The sequence below is a fragment of the Corvus cornix genome, chromosome 2, assembly GCF_000738735.6.
Source record: "Corvus cornix cornix isolate S_Up_H32 chromosome 2, ASM73873v5, whole genome shotgun sequence".
NCBI lineage: Eukaryota > Metazoa > Chordata > Aves > Passeriformes > Corvidae > Corvus > Corvus cornix.
This window is the reverse complement of record NC_046333.1, coordinates 152,691,693-152,712,032: the sequence shown is the minus strand read 5'-3', so window position 1 is coordinate 152,712,032 and position 20,340 is coordinate 152,691,693. Positions and strand designations below refer to the sequence as shown.

The window sequence follows — 20,340 nt, the reverse complement described above, 5'->3', positions numbered from 1 at the left end:
GGGATTCCTCATGTCCTGCAAATGTACATTATAGGGACATGTATTTTTAGAGGTGTGGAGAAGATACAAAGCTGAAATTTGGATAAACTCAGACCCGTGTTATGACTCTTCCAGAGTTGAGAGCCCAGGTGGCAGCTGTGGGGCCAGGAGAGGTTTCCCAGCCCCTAGGAGTGATGCAAAGCACACATGGGGCGCGGGCAGGGGCGCTTTTAAAAAGCAGACAGGGCTGGAGTTTCCACCTCTTTTATTAGAAATAAGACACATTCATTTTGTGCTCTGAAAACTGTACAGAAAAAAAAAAAGAGTGTTGAGGAACATGGAGAGGAAGGAGGGGAATGCATGGAAGGCGGGCAGGGCATGGGAAAACAGGATTGACGGGAGGAGCTGAGCAGAGAAAGTCGAATATCAACAGTTCTTAAACAAACATTTATCTCTGTAATTACATAACATCGTTAATGTCCTGCAAAGGCGGCTGCAGTGAATGGGTGAGCGGGGCAGGTTGGAGTGAAGAGGGCAGGCTCAGGTGGGCAGGGCAAGGGAAGGAAAAAAAAGAAAAGAGAAAAGAATTAAAACACAGTAGAAAGATATCTGTATGCTAAAATTCATAATGTGTAATTATAATAATTACAATATCATACAACCCGGCATCTGAGGGAGGCCTTTGTGCTTTCCTGTTTCATAGAATAAGCTAAAATTGAACAATAATATCACAGTTTTATGAGTAACCACTTTCCCTACTTTTTAGCTATTTGGATTTATTTAAGTTTTCCTTTCCATCATTCTTATCCTGCAGTTAATGGCAAAGGAAATGCCACTGTCCTTGGAGATCACCCAGGTGGCCAAAGCAATGTCACATCAAGCAACATCTCCCCGTGGGGGAAGCACAGCTGGGGGCAGTGATTGGTTTGCACCTTGTACCCATTGGTCATTTTCCCTAAAAATGTGGGGTTTGGAGTTTTTTTATTAAAAGGAGACCCAAGCACAGTAATAACTCAGACCCTGTTCAAGCTTTGCTGCTGTCTGGCACAATCTGGCCACTCAAAACCAGAGATTTGTCTCCATCCACCTCCAAAACTGGGAGTTGGTCCAGACATCAGACAGTGCTGGGAATGATGAAAATAATAAAAATAATAAAGTCTCTGTGTAATGTCAGTGGTACATTTTTTAATGATAAAAATATTGCATTACACTTTTTGGGGTGAAATGTAGACATCACATTTTTTTTGTAAATAACCTTGAGAAATGTTTAATGAAGAAAAAATTAAAATATTTTTTTCATGGTGAAGTGAAAAGATTTTATGAGGAGGAATGTCCTGCTCTCCTGATCAGCTCCACCTCTCCCTTCCTGTAGGACCATGAACGTGCTGCTGGCTCTGGGCAGCGGGGAGGGTAGAGTAGAGCCAGTGAGGGGAAAATAAGCAAAACTCCAACTCAGTAACGCAAAACAAAACATTGCAAGCCAGTGGTGAAGGGGCTGCCTATTCCCACCATCCCAAACTTTCCGCAGAGCAACTTGCCTTCCACCTTCAGCAGGTGGCATCCTCACCCCATGCCTGCGCAGTCCTACAGCACAGAAAGGCATTTGAAATGACAGGAGCCAAAGAAAAGAAAGGTCTCGGGTTTCAAGTTCTCTTTTTATTGAAGAAAAGAAAAGAAGAAGGAAAAAAATAGATTATTTTGTTTGTTTTTTTTGTCTGTTTGTTTCCAAGTGGACGTTATTCATGTTGTCAGTTTGTCTCAATGTCCTAAGGCAACGTCTCTGTTTACCAATATCTCCAGGTACAGCGGCAGATCTGTCTTTCCCTCTTTCTCTCTCTGCCTTCCAGGGAGGGGCAGCTTGGAATAAATCTGAGTCCGAAAGCAAGGACAAATAACAGAACAACAAAAAAAAAAGGATGAGGCCAAGAGGACCTTTGCAAGGCCCGTGCTGAGTTTATCTATTTAACAGTCAGTGACACGACCTACATTCTCCTTGTTGGTCTTGTTGTCTACCACCTTCCACCCTCTCCCTGGAGATGGGGTGAGCAGGATTTGGAGATCTGGAGCTGGTCCTTTCCTCCCATGCGGGAGCTCCACCGGGGAGGGATGAGAGGAGGAAGCCCCACCTCTGCTCTCCACCCAAGCCGCGGGCGACGCCACCACATCGCCCTCCGAGGGGACCCGCTGCCAGGTCATGGCGTGGCGCCCAGGAGTGGCAATGTCCTCATGGCCACCGCTTGGCGTGTCCCATCTCCTTCCTTCTTGGGTGAGCTGGTGAGGGAGAGGCGGGGAAGCGAGGGATGCCCCTCGAGGCTGGGTCTGCCCCAGCCAGGCCACATCCCAGAGAGGCTCCTTTTGGTGTCCCCAAACAACCCTGATCTTCTGTGGTGGCTTCTGGGTGTCCTTCCACACCTCCCCGGCTCCTGGTGTGCGGCAGTGACCCGAGAGCATCTTGGCAGGGTTTGTCCCCTGCAGCCCCTCCCCACCCTCTTCCTCCTCCTCCTTGCTCTCTTCCAGGCTCACTCCTCCAGTCCTGCCTGGGAAAGCTCGTGTTGTCCTGAACCTACAGCTACTATACTCTATAAAGTAATATTCCCCCTCTCTGCTGAGAACAATACAAAAGTTACTCCATCTTACCAAAGGTTTCAAAAGAAACCAAACACTTCTCTGGCTCGGTTCCGATTTAATTTAATCATTTCTTTAAAACGTGGTTTTGTTTTGTTTGTTTTGTTTGTTTTCCGGAAAAAAAAGTCCTTTTTCTTCCCTTTCTGTTCAGACCTCTGTCTGAAGGTCAATAATGTCTTGTCCCACCAAGGGGATGGTGGCCCCTGTTTTCTCCCACTCTACAGTTTTTAGTTCTAGGGGAGACTGTGCCACAGGTTCGATGTCCTTTTTAACCCATGATGGTGGCGACTGGACTTTCCTGATGCCTTCCCAGGGTCTCTTGTTTGGTGTCTGCTGTTTTTCTTGCTGCAGGAGGAGGAAAGTTTAAGAAAGGGGAGAGAGAGAGAAAAAAAGAAAAGTTAGTACAAAATGCAAGAAATACCATGTTTTTATCTCCTCGTGTATCAACAAATCAGCTCTTCTGTGCAGCTTCTCATCCAAAATAAAGTGGGGTATCAATGAAAATGACACTTGGTGTACAAACTATTTTCAAGAAGAAATAGTTTTTCTTTCCACTGCCACCTCCATCACTTAATGCCTGGATATTTCAGCTTTCACCTGAGGTTTTTACTACTGAAAAACTGAGTGTGGTTTTAAGAATTTCAGATGTTTTTCTACTTCCACAGATGTAGTGACAGGACAAGGAGTGATGGCTTTAAGATGAAGGAGGTTAGATTTAGATGGATTTTGGGAAGAAATTCTTCCCTGTGAGGGTGGGGAGGCCCTGGCACAGGCTGCCCTGGAAGTGTCCAAGGCCAGACTGGACAGGGCTCAGAGCAAGCTGGGATAGTGGAAGGTGATCCTGCCCATGCCAGGGGGTGGAATTACAGGATCTTTAAGGTTTTTTCCAGCCCAAACCCAGTCTATGAAATCGAGAATGAATCAGAATGAAACTGAGATTACGACGAGGTCTTTCTGAACACCCACTGCATTTGATGCACATTCCCTATGCAGCACAGCTAATTATAGACTTTAATTGCAGCAAAACCTGCTCCCTGTTCTGCCAGGGAACCAAATCCCTGCTGCTGGAGGAGCTGGAGCTCAGCTCTGAGGCTGAAAACATTTCCATCAACTCCACACCAAGCCTTGGAGGCTTTACCGACCCAGTCTGCCACCAGCATGCTGCCATGGATATGGATCCAGAAAATCTCTTTCCATGTTTCTGCTGGTACACACCAAGACAAGGCTCTGGGGAGGGTTGAGGGGCTGGGAAATGGGTCTGTTCTTCAGTGGGTAAAGAAAGGAAAGGTTTTAAATGAGTCATGCCACTCAACTTCTCCCTTCCAAGCACCAGTGATGCTTTTCAGTTAATGATCCCCACAAAACCACTCCAGCACTGGGCAAGGAAAGGCTTCCCTGGATGTGCCCGAGCCCTTTTGAGCTACCTGCCTATGGAGAAGTGGGAAGAGTGGGAGGAAAGCAGCTTGTGGAGGATGACAACAAGGAGGGAAAAGCCTGGGAAGAAGGTGACGAGCCAGACACGCAGGGGACACGCAGCCCAGGACGTGTCACAGCTTGGTGCTGTCACCAAAATGTACTGACTGAGGGGAGATGAAGCCACATGGAGGCTGCAGGGTCACTCCAGGATGTTGCTGAGATCATGGTAGCTCCGTAGGAAACCTAAATTCCCATCTGCTGCAGGCTCATCCAGCAGCCTCAGCTTCTCAGTTTGTCCTTTCCTAAGATGTTTTTGTCAGGCTGCTGTTTCTCCCAGCTCCACCCTGCAGTGCCGACAGCAAAGCTGCTGTGGAATTATCCCTATGGGACAGTTTTTACCGGATCACCCACGCCAGGAATTCCAAACTTTAATATAAAATGAGCTTGAAGTTGGTCCTGCACTCTACAACTGCCAGGGAGAAGGCTCTGGGTGAGAGCATTTGGTGGTTAGAGGGTGGTGAGTGTACAAACCAGGTAAACATCTCAAAGTGAAGTACAAGCATTCTGAAATTATTTTCATTCAAAGGGAGAAAAGATAAGTTTTAAAGTACTTTTAAAGAGAATTGTTATTTTTTAATCAGGATGTGTAAAAATCTTGCTCAGAAGAATGTAAAACACTCAATTTCTTTAAATCTGCAGCTGAGGTTTGCATTGAACTCTACAATACAGAGCTTTCCTTATGCTGCTGGTGTTATTTGTACTTTATTCCATGATATAACATGACAGTGATTAATACTAATAGGACAGAAAAAGTGATAAAATTCATGACTTATTCTATTATCTTTTTTGGAACTTATTTTAGAAGCACTGCAGCTAAAAACTGGAACCCATTTAACTCTTGTGTGTATCTTAATGAGACAAGCTGGAAGTTTCCTGCAGGGAAACTTCCACCTACAGTGTTTTTTAGAGACCATCAGTCTGCCTGAAAAGATGCAGCAGGAACACAGAGGAAAAAAAAGCACACGGAGAGTAAAAACTGGAATGAAATTCAGTTTCCTAAAAGGTGAAGAAAAACAACCTTGGTCAGGACACATTTTTTTTTCAATGACAAACATTTTGTTTTCTGCCACAGCTGCTGTAATGCCACAAGTTTTCAAAGCTGCTGATGTCCACAGCTGTATTAGAGAGCGGCACAAGCGATCTAATGCATGAAGTTCATAAATAATTCAATTTTCCCCTCAAACAAAGGCCCTTTTTTGATGGCATTATTTATGGCCACCTTTGGCATCAGGTTCGATTCCCAGACAATCCCTGTTTTAAGAGTCTCTCTCCATCTGCCATACTCCTGACCTTCAGCCTCTCCTTCATGCTGGGAGGATGCTCACAGATCTGATCATGCACCCTGAACGTGATCAGCAAACCTCAGAGCCCTCCTTGTCATGGGCTAGTGGGCAAGAGCAGCTGAAAATCCATGGAGGGAACAGAAACTGAGAAAAAAAACCCAAACAAAATAACAAAATGATGAGCTCACATCTACATCAGTGGCCTCTGATCAGCCCTGTCACTGGGGAGCAACACCTAAGGGTGACAATAATTATTTAAAACCTAGACATTCAATTTTGTGAGTTGTTGAGAAGAGAAAAATTAAGAAAGGAAGAGAGAACGAAACAGGAAATATTATTATGGCAGTGCACAGCTCCATTCTGCACCTGCGTCTTGAATATTCTGGGCACTCCACAAGCTTCCTTATAGAAGGATAAAGGGAAAATGATAAATGTGGCCAGTTTCCAGCCATGCATAAAGTTATGGAGAATGTCCTGTGGGAGGAAAGATTACAGACTCCCACCTTCAGGTCTTAAAAGAGATTATGGTTGGATGTGGAAGAGGTCTGGGAAGCTCTTAGAGGCTTGTGGATGGTAGGAATCGACCACTGATGGTGGGGATTGGGATCATCTCTTCCAACAAAGGAACTCCAGAGCACCAAGGAGTGAACCCTGGGAGCTGGGCCTGCCCACAGTGCCCAGCCAACCTCCAGGCCACCTTTCCACAGCTCTCTGTTCATCCTGAAAACTTCCAGACTCAGGAAAATACATGGAAACTCACAAAAGCAGCATCCATTCAGTGCTATCCAGTGAAGTGACACCACTCTGCCTCGGGGGTCTTTGGGCACAAATTCCTGGAGTTTTGGGGATCTTTTTGAAGATGCACCACCACAGGCTGGCCCTTTTATTTTTCCAAGCTCTTTTTCACTCTGCCATGGATAGGAGGCAGAAACTGCCCTTGGGTCTGACCCCACATGGCGATTTCCATCCTCCTTATCAGTGTGATGTGTTATCTACCTGTGACTGTGTCTGGCTTAGTGACTCCAAAGATGTCTATTTAACCTTAAACGATGAAAAAGAGTTTTAGAAAATGAGGAAATGATGAAGGGAGACTTGCTTTTAGTTTCCCATTTCTCAGGAAAGATCAGACTTCTCTGGTGATGCTGTGAGGGAGGTGCTGGCTCTCAGGGGTGGCTGCAGAAGGACTCGGTGCCCACTGGGATCTCTGAGCAGGTTAATCAGCCTGGCAGAGCTCTGGGAAGAATGCTGGGAGACAAAAGAAAATCTCCTCTTGGCACAGGGCACCCTGGGAATTGGTAGCAGGCTCCTGGGAACAGCTCCTCTTTTCTCTCCCTCCATATGGAAAAAAGTTTTTATGGAGTCTTGGCCACTTGAGTGGCACAGAGAAACAGGCAGTGGGATCATGCTCCAGCCCTGGCATTTCTCTCCAGCTCCACTGTGGGGTCTTAGCAATCCTTGCAGGCAGGAGGGAAAACTGAGCTGTGCGTAGAAAGGAAAGAAAAAAACCTGGAGAGAGGGATGTGTAATCCGGCTGGAAAGGGCGCCGGGGCTGGCCCGGGGCCTGGTGCCTCAGAGACAGCCAGGGCTGGCCCCAGCCAGGGGCTGAAAGCACCAGGGGCTGCTCTGCCAGTAACTCCCAGGGACAGAGCCATCATTCTGGCCTGACACAGCCCAGGAGGGAGGAGGGAAATGTTTATCAGTCCCTGCCTGGTGCCAGGATTGTGGAGAAAAAAAAAGGGGTGGGAAAGGAGGGAGCACCCAGACTCAAAGCTGGGGTAAAACCAGGTCCAGGCTGGAGGAGTTCATCATTCTGGTGGCATTGGGAGTCTCCTTCATTCAGCCCTGACTTTCATTTTAGCTGCAAATTTTTAAGGTGGAGGGAGAGGATTTGGGGTAAAGGATATTTAGGATGCAGTGCCAACAAAACCCCCAAATCTCTGACACAGACAGAGGCAAAGTGCACTGAGATAATCCACACATCCCTCTGCTAAAGCTGGTCCTGGCAGGCTGCAGCCACCCGTGCTGGACTTGCAGTGGGTATGGAAAGGTGATGGTGGTGGAGCAGGCACCTCCCTACCCTGTGGTCTTCAGAGAATCATCATAAAATCCCAGAATGGTTTGAGTTAGAAGGGACCTGAAAAATCATCTCATTCCAACCCCTGCCGTGGGCAGAGACACCTTCCACTATTCCACATTTCTCCAAGCCCTGTCCAACCTGGCCTTGGACATTTCCAGGGATGGGGCAGCCACAGCTTCTCTGGGCAACCTGTGCCAGGGCCTCCCCACCCTCACAGGGAGGAATTTCTTCCCAATATCCAATCTAGCTCTGCCCTCTGTCAGTTTGAAGCCATTCCTCCTTGTCCTGGTACTCCATCCCTTGAGAAAAGTCGCTCTCCCTCTCTCTTGGAGCCCCTTTAGGCACTGGAAGTGGCTCTAAGATCTCCCTGGACCCTTTTGTTCTCCAGGCTGGATAATCCCAATTCTCTCAGCCTTTCCTCACAGCAGAGCTGCTCCATCCTCTGATCATCTTGGTGCTCCATCAGCTCCATGTCCCTCCTGTGCTGGGACCCCAGAACTGGACAAAAGGTTCCAGGCGGGGTCTGACCAGAGCAGATTTGAGGGGCAGAATCCCCTCCCTCACCCTCCACACTTTCCTGTGCTGCCTCCAGGGATCCAGGCTGGCTTCATCCAGAGCTCCTGTATCCCAGTGCAACTCTTCTCCTTAGGAGCAGCATCCCTGCAGTGCATAAATACAGCCCAGGGGTTTGCTCTGAGGCACAGCTTTGACTTCCCACTTCAGCCAAAGCCCATGAACCGCTCAGGCTGCTCAAGCTGCACCTCCCCATGTTTGTTTTGTGGGCTTTTTGTTTGGTTTTGTTTGTTTTCATTTTTTAACACCCAGTTTTTATGGTTACCCTGAATTACCCCAAGAGCAATTCAGGGCTTTCCACTGAGCACTCAGTGATAACTCCCCTGGAACTGGCTACTCCCGTGCTGTTTTTCCTCTCCTCTGGTGTCAACCTGAAGGTTATTTCCTGACCCAAATGGTCTCTCCCCATGACAGTGATGACTGTAGGACCAGGATGAAGTTATTCAGAGCACAGAGCAGGGAATTTGAAAGATAAATGTGGTTCATGCTCATCTAATCCATCCTCAGATCAATGTTGATGAAAAGTGATTAGAAAACGGGAAAGCTGTCTTGTTTCTTTAGAGAATGATAAATTTTCCTTTCCTTCTCGGAAACAAGTAGCTGCAGTTCCTTCATTTTATGCTACTGAACTACAAAGATTATGCTTTTTCTTTTTTTTAAAATTTTCATTTAGGAGAAAAGCAAAATAAAAGGAAGCAGCTGGCTTTGTTCAGAATTTCATTAAATTAAATTATATTTTAAAAAAGAAGTGAAAATAATTTGTGGTTTTAACTTGGAAATCAGTTAGGCAACTTGAAATACCCAGCATTTGCTGGGCTATAAAAATTTGTCTTCTGCTTCTGTATTCTCTGAAGCTCATCCATCCTGAAGGGGTGGCTGTGAGACAAATTCGAGCGAGGCCACACAGCTGAAGGTGAACAGGCTCTGGATCAAGGAGGTCTTTTATAGACTCCTGAAAAGCCTGAAGGCTGCACAGAAAGTCTGTGGTCCCACCAGCACGAGGAAAAGGCTGTTTTCCAGAGTATCCCTGCTGTTAATCCAGCTGGTCCAAGCCCAGTCTTTTTTGGGACAATGCTTATGGTCTGTGAAGAGCCCACCTGAAGGACTAAATTCCCTAAAATGCTGAAAACCCTCAAGGCTGCCTTGCGGGAGCACCTGGGGATCCAGGAGGGGACCAAGAGTACCCAAAGCATGTTTTTTAATAGAGTCTTTTATTTAGACTCTATAAAGAATTATTCAGACTTTAGAGTATAAAAAACCAGGAGTTTCCATGTGCTGGTGGCACTGCCTGGTGCTGGAGCAGAGGATACAGGGAACAGGTTTCTCTGGGACAGAACTTTATCCCCTAATTCTTGGGACAAAAGGTGCTGGATGATCTAGAGGAGGAGGTGAACTTCTGATTGATGGCGTGTTTGGATACCTGGGAGCTGGCAGATGGTTTACGGCTGACTGAATCAGGATTTGACGTCATTTTCATAACAGAATTTATTGTGGTAATTATCGGGCTTTATGCAGAGCTCCTCCCTATAAAAGCTGCACTAATTGGTCTGTTAAAATTTGCCTTCAAGCAGTGCAGAGAGGATTAAAGACATGGCACAGAGAGACCCTTCCCAAAAGAGGAGCTTCCACTGCAGAGGGACACCCAGCCAGCAGCTTCCCAATTTCCCCATTCCTGTAGCAGAGCACACCAGGGAGACACAGCCCTGCCAGGGGATGAGCTGCAATATTCATCAATATAGAATTATGGAATCAGGGAATGGTTGGGATGGAAGGGACATTAAAAACCATCTCATCCCACCCCCGTGCCATGGGCAGGGACACCTTCCACTATCCCAGGTTGCTCCAAGCCCCGTCCAGCCTGGCCTCGGATGTTTCCAGGGATGGGGCAACAACAGCTTCTCTGGGCCTCACCACCCTCACAGGGAAAAATCTGTTCCTACTATTCAAACTAAACCTGCCCTCTGTCATCTTAAACCCCTTTGCCCTTGTGCTGTGACTCCATGTCCACTTCATGGTCCTTTTTTCTCACCAGTCCATTAGGTGGCCAAAGCCAGTGCTGGTGAAATGGGCAAATCTCCAGATGTCCAAAGAGGAAAGATAAGAATAATCTCATTTCAAGAAAAGAAAGTGACGAATCAAGACAGAAACACTGTCCAGAAGGAAATAAGGAAAAGTTAGGCAGAAAAAACTTTGTGCCTTTTTAAAATGGGATTTGGAGCAGGCGCTTTTCAGGATCAACAGAGATTTGGGATGGGATTTGAGAGTTGTGCTTTTTCCCAGAGAAGCTGTGGCTGCCCCATCCCTGGAAGTGTCCAAGGCCAGGCTGCACGGGGCTGGGAGCAACCTGGGATAGTGGAAGGTGTCCCTGCCCATGGCAGGGGCTTGTGATGAGATGGTCTTGAATGTCCCTTTTAATCCAAACCATTCTGTGACTCTGTGATTCTGTGATTCTGTGACTTATAAACTGAGTCCAGACCCTGCATGTGAGCTGCAGGACAGGAGCCAAAGCAAAAGCCATTCCAGCTGCAGGGAGCTGAATGTGGCAGGGAGCTAATCAACAAGGACGAGCAAATCCGAGGAATTTGCAGAGCTCCGTCCAGTGCTGACCTCGGCACAAGCGAAGAGCTGCTGTTTAAAATGAGTGCCAAGCCAGATGCTGGCAGGAAAAGAGGGATATGGATGTGATTCCAGCTTCTCTAATGGAGCTGCATCAAAGGATTCCTGCTGAGGGGGAAGGCAGGAGCGTCACTTCCAGTGCTATCAAAGCTCAGGAGAACCAAAACCTTGGCTTTTTTAAAAGCCTACAAACCACTGACCCTTCTCAATGTCCAGCCCAAACCCTGGAATTTCTTTAGCAATTAACTCCCCGGGAGTAGGAGCATTTGAGATGTAAAACCCTGAGAATATTTCCTGTGTAGTACAAAGCAGCTTGGAAATAACCACTATCCTGCTTTAATGCGGAGAACTCTCAGCTACAAGAATTCAGACCTGGGTAACTCTGTGTATTTAGGAGGAAACAGGGGAAGAAATTGAGTGGTGGAGCCCACAGTCTGCCAGGCAAAGGTCAGGCTTTGAAAGGGAGAAACAAACTTGCAGCAAGGTTTTCCAACAATGGGATTTTTTTCTTTTTTTTGGTAGCAACTGGGGAGGGAAAGAAGGAGTCAAAGTGATGGGAGTGATTAGGAAGGAAGACCTCTTCTGTCTGAGTCAGTCCCAAGCTAACATCCCAATATACATCCAAAATATCCCTTACATCAAGAGACATCTATAATCCAGGTGGAAGCCGCTCACTGCTTATTGCAGCCTTAAAAACAAAGGTTTGGTGCATCCCAGACACCAAGAGAGCTTGAAATTTTCATCAGGATGCCTGCTGGGGGTGGTTGGGTATTTTGATGCAAATCCTGCTGTGGTCGTCTCCAAGCCTTTGGCTCCTTTCATGCTTCCTGGTTGCAAATAAGCTGTCGGGGGGATAAATATTCCACACACACAGAGCTCATTCAGTTTTCTGCTCAGGGGCTACACCAGCTTCCAGTTTGGTCTGTTATTTAATGGAAGGGCAACAGTGTGAAACCTCCCCAGGCTAGGGAGGAGGACGAGCACAGCAAACCAGCTGCTCCTGAGATGCTATTTTTAGATTCTTCCATCTCTTCAGGTGGACAGAGAAAATCTGTCCCAAATTCCAGCATAACAGGAGCAAAGAACAACCTACAACCCTGAAACTTCTTTCTGAGTAAGGAAAAAAGTCAATTCCACCTTCCTCGCTTTACCTGAAGTCAAAGACTGCAAGGGAGAAAAAATTTGCCACAGAATATCCAGAGTTGGAAAGACCCTGCCAGGATCATGTTAAGGTCATACAGAGATTTATCAGTGCATGAAAAACCTGGCTTTTCAACTTGGCAATCACCAGATCTTGCTGGATGGCATCCTGCTCCTATCTTAATTCCCTAACATGGAAAAATTAACTTTAGGAAGTAGTGTCTACATCCCTGATCAGTCCCTACAGCCACAAATCACAGGATCCCAGAGTGGTTTGAGTTGGAAGGGATCTTAAAGTTCGTCTCATTCCACCCCCTGCCATGGGCAGGGACACCTTCCACTGTCCCAGGTTGCTCCAAGCCCTGTCCAATCCAGCTTTGGACACTTCCAGGGATGGGACATCCAATGCTCCTCTGGACAATCTGTGTCAGGGCCTCACGGGGATGAATTTTTTCCCAATATCCCATCAAAATCACCCTCCCTCAGCTTAAAGCCATTTTGAGTGTGACCACGTTTCCCTCCTGCAGGGCCAAGGCTTGAACACCACCTGGATGTGTGGTCCTTTGTGCTTTGAACATGGATCCTGCTGGAAAATGTGATTTTAGTCAGGAATAGTTCAGGGTGCTTCCAGTGGGAGCATTTTACAGTTGAGGTACAGACACAAGAAAGTATGTGTCACATGGAATAAATTTTATGGAATAAACTGGAAAAGAAAATATGGAAAAATCCATGTTTATTCCCCAAGGAAGGGCAATTCTTTATTATTGTACTCCGAGGCTCAACTTAGTTCAGCATTAGGAATGTGCTTTGGTTTCCAGCAAAACGACTGCAGTAAAACAATACCTGTGGCCAGTGCCACATTCCTGGGAAAGCCTGGAATATCAGCAAGATTCAGACCTGCCTGGCATTCCAGGCACTATCCTGGCTCCCACAATTACCTCTGACATACCAGCCCCACTCATTAGTGAGCTGATAGCAGTGGGGACACTCCAATCCCAGCGGGATGTGTATTAGGACTCCTCAATCACAGAATTAATTCCCAAACCTGTCTCCACTTAAAATTCCCTACAACTCCCTGGAATGAGGCTGTATCCAGGTGGGGGTCAGTCTCTTTTCCCAGGTAACAAGGGATAGGACAAGAGGAAATGTCCCCAAGTTGTGCCAGGGGAGGTTTGGGTTGGATATCAGGAAAAATTTCTTCACTGAAAGGGTTGTCAAGAGAGATGCGATACTGGATTTTGGAACAGGTGCCCAGGGAAATGGTGGAGTCACAATCCTGGGAGGAATTTTTAATTGTGGCACTTGGGGACACGGTTTAGTGGTGGGTTAATGGTTGGACTCGATGATCTTAGAGATCTTTTTCAACCTTAATGATTCTGTCAGTCCCCCACTATGTTTCCAGCTCTGCCAGTAACTATTCTGGGACAGTGAGCAAAGGACATTTTTTAAGTGTACACAGCACTAACATTTATCCCAAGTTTCCATGTGTCAGGATACTTAAAACACATGTGCTTGTACAAAACTTTGTGTCTTGGCTGAAAACCCCTTAAAAAGGGGGTTATAAAAATCATATTTTACCCTTGAAACTGGAGAAATTCTCAAGGGTAAATAAACGTGATGGTTGAATTTTCCACCCCTTTTCCTAAAGAGACGGAAGATCTGCTCCTTCATCCTGTTCTTATGTTGGTGTTTCCTTAAAATCTGACCATTTAGGAGTTCATGTGAAAGGTGCTCTGTGTTTAGTGTGATAGGGTAAGTGCACTGGAATACAGTGGGGATGGCATTTGCATTAAAATTAAAATCTAAATTGATCCCTAAAAATGGCCAGCGCCATTCCTAGGAATCCCCACAGGATGCCTGTCCTATGCAGACATTTAGTTCCAGTTTCATCAGCACTTTTCTGACCTTGGAGTTGAGGGAGGAGACAGGAACAGCAAGATTAGGACAAGCTTTGTATCCTGGAAAGGGCTGAGGACAATGGGACATGCTGCCAGGAGAGGTTGGGAAAATGCCAGGCTTGGAGAGAGACTTGGGAGCTTGACTTTGTGGTTGTTTATTTAAAAGGGAAATCAGAGAGAACAGCGATGCAGGCAGATGGAGCAAATGCAGGAAATATCCCTTCTACTCTGGGATGAGAAAGGGTTTAGGGGTATTCCAGGATCCTGATGACCTTGTTCATGCCCACAAGGCAACGAGCTTTCTGTGTTTGGATTAATGTCATGGAAAGGGTTGGGATAAGTCCAGGATGCTCTGCAATGCAAATGAAAGCCAGACTTAAGCTAAGGTCTGTTTTATCGCTGTCACCAGCAGAAACACTCCATCGTTTTATAACCTAAACATACATAAAAGAGAAAACGTTCTTTTGTTGTTCCTTTAATCCCTGTTATCTGCTCTTTGCCTTCTCAGGATGAGCTGAAGATGGGGCCTGAGTTCCAGCGGGGTCCTCAGTAGCAAATGGTAGAAAAAAGGGGTGGAAAAACCCTATTTATTTGACTTTGTATTGCTTTGGATGTTTTTTAAACCAATATCCACTCCTGACTTGCCAATCCTGCTCTGCACAAGCTCCCTCTCTCCCGTTACATCCAAGGGAAAAATCCCAACTTGAAAAAAATTCAGTCAATATGCAAAAGCCCCCTTCAGAGCCTCCTTCAGCAGCTCAAAGCTCTTTGATGCTGACAGCAGCAACTTTATTTCTATACAGATGCATCTCTGAAATGCTAAAATCTTCCCAATCTATAAACCCCTCCTGCAAACAGACCACAGATTATCTTTTACACTGGATTTAAGCATTTTTTTGGGTTTACAGCTGCGTCACACTGAAATAATTGCAAAAAAAAACCCCAGAGAGGTGACACTGAGTGAGACACATTGGGATTCTGGGCTAAGCAGGGTTCTTTGATCTGAACCTGTAGATCCACAGCCCCTCTCGCTCTGTTACACTGGACAGCCCATAATGACACCGTGCCACACACAGTAAAAGTAGGATTTGCTGGGATAACATCTCTGGAGCTTAGCACAGCAACGCTGTGAGGTCAGGACACCGACCAAAGGCTCTGTAATGCTCTGCTTCCCCCCCAAAAAAACCCCAAACCTCTGGTTCCATCACCCTCCGAGCTCTGCTCTTGCCTCTGAGGGAGTCCCATCAAAGTAAGCCCCACCAGTGCCACATTTGCCACATTGCAGGGGGTGCTGCATCCTGGATCTGTCTTAGGATCATGGAATCATTGAGGTTGGAAAAGACTTCCAAGATCACTGATCCAACTGTTAACCCAGCACTGCCAAGGCCACCACTGAACCATGTCCCCAAGTGACACACCTACATGGTTTTTGAACACTTCCAGGGTGGTGATTCCACCACTTCCCTGGGTAGCCTCTTCCAATGCTTGGCCACCCTTTCAGTGAAGAAACTTTTCCACATACCCAACCTGAACCTCTGCTGGTGCGACTGGAGCTGGTTCCTCTCGTTCTAGCACTTTTTACCTGGGAGAGAAGACCGACCCTCAGCTGGCTCCAACCTCCTGTCAGGGAGTTCTAGAGAGTAGAAGGTCCTCCCGATCCTCCTTTTCTCCAGGCTGAGCCCCCACAGCTCCCTCAGACTCTCCTCATCAGACTCCAAGGCTCCAGACCGTTCCCCATCTTTGTTGCCCTTCTCTCCCCAGCCCCTCAGTATCTTTCTTGTCACAAGGGGCTTTGATTACAAATCACCAAGAATTGTTATAATTCGCTCACCTTGCCTCTCTCCCGAGTGCAGGCAACCCCAAATTTAATTTCTTACTTCCAGCCTGGCTCCGCCACTTGTTTTTCCCTTCAGCTGGAGCTGATAGAATTCCTTGCAGCCTTTCAGTCCTTGCCCAGCTGGCTGAGACATGTGGAAGGTGCCATCTGCCTGCTCTTCCTTATTTTATTATCTACACCACTTATTACACAGGCTTCTGATATCTGTTTCCAGTCCCAGATCTCTGCCCCTCTGAAAGGCTGAAAGGTTCTTCCCTAAGTCTGTCTCCTTTAAAGGCCCCTTTTCCCTGGAACTTTGCTCCTATCGAGGAAAAACATGGATGTCACAGGATCACAGAATGGTTTAGGTTAGAAAAGACCACAAAAATCATCCAGTTCCACCCCCTGCCATGGCCAGGGACACCTTCCACCATCCCAGGTTGCTCCAAGTCCCATCCAGCCCGGCCTTGGACACTTCCAGGGATGGGGCAACCACAGCTTCTCTGGGCACCCTGTGCCAGGGGCTCAGCACCCTGACAGGGAAGAATTCCTTCCCAATATCCAAGCTAAACCCACTCTCTTTCAGGTTAAAGCCCTTTCCCCTTGTTGGTTGTCACAGTCTTGTCACTACATGCCCTTGCCAAAGTCCCTCTCCAGCTCCTATAGGGACTGAAAGGCCACCATAAGCTCAGCTTGGAGCTTTCTCTTCTCCAGGCTGAACAACCCAAATTTTCTCAGCCTCTCCTCATATGAGAGATGTTCCAGCTCTTGGAGAACCTTCATGGCCTTGCCTGGACTCACTCATTTGCATGTGCTCGTATCATGGGTGATCAGCTGTCACAAATAACCTACATTTGATTAGGCTCCAGTCCCTAAAATGTGCTCCCAACATCACAGCTTCAATCCCACTGCTGTGGCCATCCAAAATATCCCATCACTGCCACCCTGGCCTCTGCCTCAGCCCCACAATGGCGGGGAGATGCTTTTCCTCTTTCTGCCCGCTCCACTTTCCACCCAGATCTCCTCATGGTCAACCCAATTTCCAGATCCCACCTAAGAGCTGATGAATAGGGCACAAAGGGATGACCTGGAAGGGAATACCAAGAACAGACACAGGGCAGACAACACCATGGACAGACATGGGGACAGACATCCTCCTCCTGGGCTTCTGTGTGGTGCATGTGTTTGTTGCAATGTGCATGGATAGAAAATCAAGGAAAAGTGTTCAGGGAGTGCTCCTAAATTTCCTGCTGTTTCCCATGCTCCTGCTGGCACCAGAGGCCTTCTGGAAGTGTCTGACTAACCTTGCTGTCCGTTGTTGGAGACTCCTTCTCCTTCTCTGCGTGCTGGAGTTTTCTGTTCAGGTCCTGGAACATGTCTTGGTGACGTTTCCTTGTGTGCATGATTTTCTGGAGCAAACACAAAGGGCCCCAGGTCAGCAAACCCCATTCATTAGGAACATATCCTCCCCGCAGAGTCACATCATTAAATCCCAGCTCTGTCTCCCTGCAGGTGCCTAAAACACCTTCAGCATTTACTGAGGACCCACTGTAGCACTGCCTTTATTTTCAAGCCGAGATGGGGGGAGAAAGTGGAAAATCCTAATTTTTGACCTATAAAAAACCCTTAAACTTGCAACAATCAAATTTTTATACTGTAGAATTTGAGCTTGACTGTCAATGTCCTAGGAAGGTTTGCTGCCCTTCTTTAACTGATACCTGTCCCCATGCCCAGCCTCTCCTCAGTCTGTCACCTCTGTAAATGTATTCAGAGGTCACCCAAACATGTAGAATTCGGGTAATTTCATCAGAAACTGTTCCACAATCATATTTTCTTTTTAATTTGACCTGCCTGCATTTCACTTCTACCTTCTGCTGCCCAGAAGGAGAGGCAGGACAATTTCTAGAAGGACTTCACTCTGCATGTAAGAGCAGGTTGAATATGGATTTCCTGAGCTCTGCCAAGGGCTAGATAATTGGAGACGGTGGCTCAAAAAATTTGGGACCAACATTCAGAAAGGGATGTACTCACCTCAAAATCTAACTCTGCGTACCGGGATTTCCGCCTCTGGGTATTCAGGAGAGAAAGAGATAGGTGAAGGTTAGTAAGGGGTTAAAACAGGGAGAATCCTTATCCTTTTCCTTCTTCCTGCACCTTTAACATGTTTCTCTGGCTCTTCATGATGGGAAATGCCAAATACTTAGAATTATTGAATCATTTAGGTTGGAAGGGATCTTAAAGATCAACCAGTTCCAGCCTCCTGCCATGGACGGGGACACCTTCCACTAGACCAGGTTGCTCCAAGCCCTGTCCAGCCTGGATCACTGGGGTTTTCTCAGCTGTATCATGACTGAAACCATCAAAAAGGGAAATAGAGCAGAGGATATAAAGGGGAAAAGGTAAGGCAGACCATGTGCCTGGCATCAAAATGAACAGTCCTTGAGAAATTAACTTTTTTTTTGACTTTGCAGCACCTGTAGGGCTAAAGACAGCTGATCCAGCAAGGGAAGGTGTCTGTGGAAGTTGTGACATCACATTCCAAAATATGTTCCCATGGCAGTGGTCCCTCAGGGTAATCTGACACTGGCATTGCATCCTGGCCTGCATTTTCCCTAAAGTTCTTCTTGTCAACCCCCTGGAGTCGCTGGATGGAGGGCAGACACCACCCTGGGCTGAGAACAACACCACAATTCCCACGCTCACCTCCAAGGAGCTCATGGAGAGGGTGGAAACGGTCTCACTCTTGGACACCACGCCCGAGTTCCCTGAGTCACCCGTGTCACACAGGCTGTTGGGAATCTGTGACTCGTTGGAGATGTTCTGTGGAGCCAGCTGCTGCTGCTGCTGGATCATGGAGGAACCCTGCGCCTCACTGCATGCCATGGTCACCGGCTCCCGCGGGGGACTCTTGACCACGAAGCCGGGGTCGGTGGCCATGCTGAGGTGGATGAGCCGTGTCTGAGGCATCTGGTCGATGTTGATGCTGTATTTGCTCTCATCTTTGGGTTTGGCCCTCAAGGTGGATGTGTTGGTGGGCAGGATCACGTAGCTGGTGTCCAGGGTCTGCTCTTGCGCCCGGGAGAGCTCCGAGTCCAACTTCTTGAAGATGTCCCCGTCGCAGATGTAGATGGATTTTGGCGGCTGGTTCTTGTCCTTCTTCAGGGTGAGGGAGTGGTTGCTAAACTCGTTCAGGTTGATGGCCCCCAGGTAGTGTGGGGAGCCCTGAAGGTGCATCTTGGAGACGTTGGCTGGAAGACTATTGAAGTTGGATGAGCCTTTCTGGTGGTTGAGTTTCAGTTTCTCTTCGTCGGGCAGCGACGGGCGCTTCAGGGTCCCTGTGATGGTTGAGGTTCTGCACGTGGTGATGTCTTTGTTCAGCACTGGGGAGACAGAAAAATGTCCTCAGCACCTCACCTGGCGTTTTGTTCACACATCAAGACACCTCCCACAGTCACTCCCCACCAGCACCTCTCCCAAAGAGGCACAGTCGTGTTTAACATTATTTCTGTTTTTAAAATCCAGGATACTGAAGGCAGAACTAAAGCCAGGCAGGAAAAAATTCCTTATTTTGGGATAATTCTCTGTGATGTGAATTTTCCAGCACAACCATGGCCAAAACTCCCATCTAGGCCAACATATTGATAACAATACACTGAAAAACAAAGACATTTTTAGGTATTTAGTACATCTAGTATGTGCATGAAATCTATATATTATTAACCTGTGGAGGTTAAAATAAAGGGTTGCTTTCTTGTAAAAAAAATTATTTTGATTCAGAAAATAGCTGAAATACAACATTATCAATGATTCAGATGATCATAAAATCATCAAATGCCCTGGGCTGGAAGAGACTTTAAAAGATCATTGAGTTCCAGCCCCCTTCAATTTTTTTTTTTTTAATTAACTCACTAAAATACTTCAGGTTGCTCTTTTCCCTTAACAGTTCCAGTGTTACTAAATAGGTATTTTGAAACACACCATATTTTGTTATGAAATCCAAACTGTTCTCCAAAAATTTTTACATTCCAGTATTCATGGCAAGGCTTTGTGAGAGCTCATTATTTGGCTATTTTCAATTTCTCTTCAGGAAAGCAAGTGGCAACAGGAATATTCCTTTAAAAAAGAGGAGAACCTTGAACTGAGGAGGAGGTGAACAAGTCACAAAGGACATTTGGACACTCATTCCCACACAACACTGTCCACAAAAAACCATCTGCCCCTTTTCCAGGCATAATAATCTATGGTTCAGTTGATTTCAGGCTGCAACAAAGATCTTGGGAAAATAAGGACATCAACCTGGATGTCTCCATTGGGTGAAAAAATCAGAAAATCATGAAAATCAGACTGTGGGGCAGGGACAAAGTGTTGTGAGGGCTACTTACCCACAATTTCAGCACAGGAAAAGAGAAATAAATGCATGTTCCCCTTTCACCCATCTCAGGAAGAAATAAAAATGGGTAAATGGATCTTTTTAGGACTAGGGAGGAGGATTTTTGGGGTAAGCTGACATTATTCAGCTGTTCCATGTGGGACAGGGGTGGGACATGGGCATCCCATGGCACTGAGGACGCACTGATTTTCCTACTGGATCAGAGTGGGAGTGAGGGAAGACCAAAGCTCCCCCCCAAGACTACAGAGCAGGCAAGGCAGGATGAGCAGGGCACCAAGGAGAGTAAAAAGAACTTGTAAAAAGCTTTTAAAGCTGAAAAGTCTGGGTGCAGCCACAGCAGCCACGATCATCTTGGCATCGCTGGGATAAATCAGAGCAAGTCAAACCCTTCCCCTGGGAGTCCCAGCAAGGTTTATCGATCCAGGCTCTTCTCCATGCTTACATCAGCTGCAGAAAATAGGTTTGGA

The 20,340-nt window shown here is 46.8% G+C and overlaps 1 protein-coding gene across 13 annotated transcripts in view; it reads right to left on the bottom strand.

Moving 5' to 3' along the window:
- Nucleotides 1-227: 227 nt before the first annotated feature.
- The window catches only part of ADGRB1 (adhesion G protein-coupled receptor B1), a 283,118-nt gene continuing 263,005 nt past the window's right edge, over nt 228-20,340 (bottom strand). For all 13 annotated transcript variants that reach the window (XM_039548691.1, XM_039548694.1, XM_039548698.1 and 10 more), the window contains 4 exons: nt 18,187-18,863; nt 17,515-17,550; nt 16,788-16,892; nt 228-2,949 (listed from right to left, as the gene is read on the bottom strand). In XM_039548691.1, coding sequence (XP_039404625.1) covers nt 2,752-2,949; nt 16,788-16,892; nt 17,515-17,550; nt 18,187-18,863 — 1,016 coding nt within the window. In that variant the 3' untranslated portion in view covers nt 228-2,751. The remainder of the gene's footprint in view (nt 2,950-16,787; nt 16,893-17,514; nt 17,551-18,186; nt 18,864-20,340) is intronic.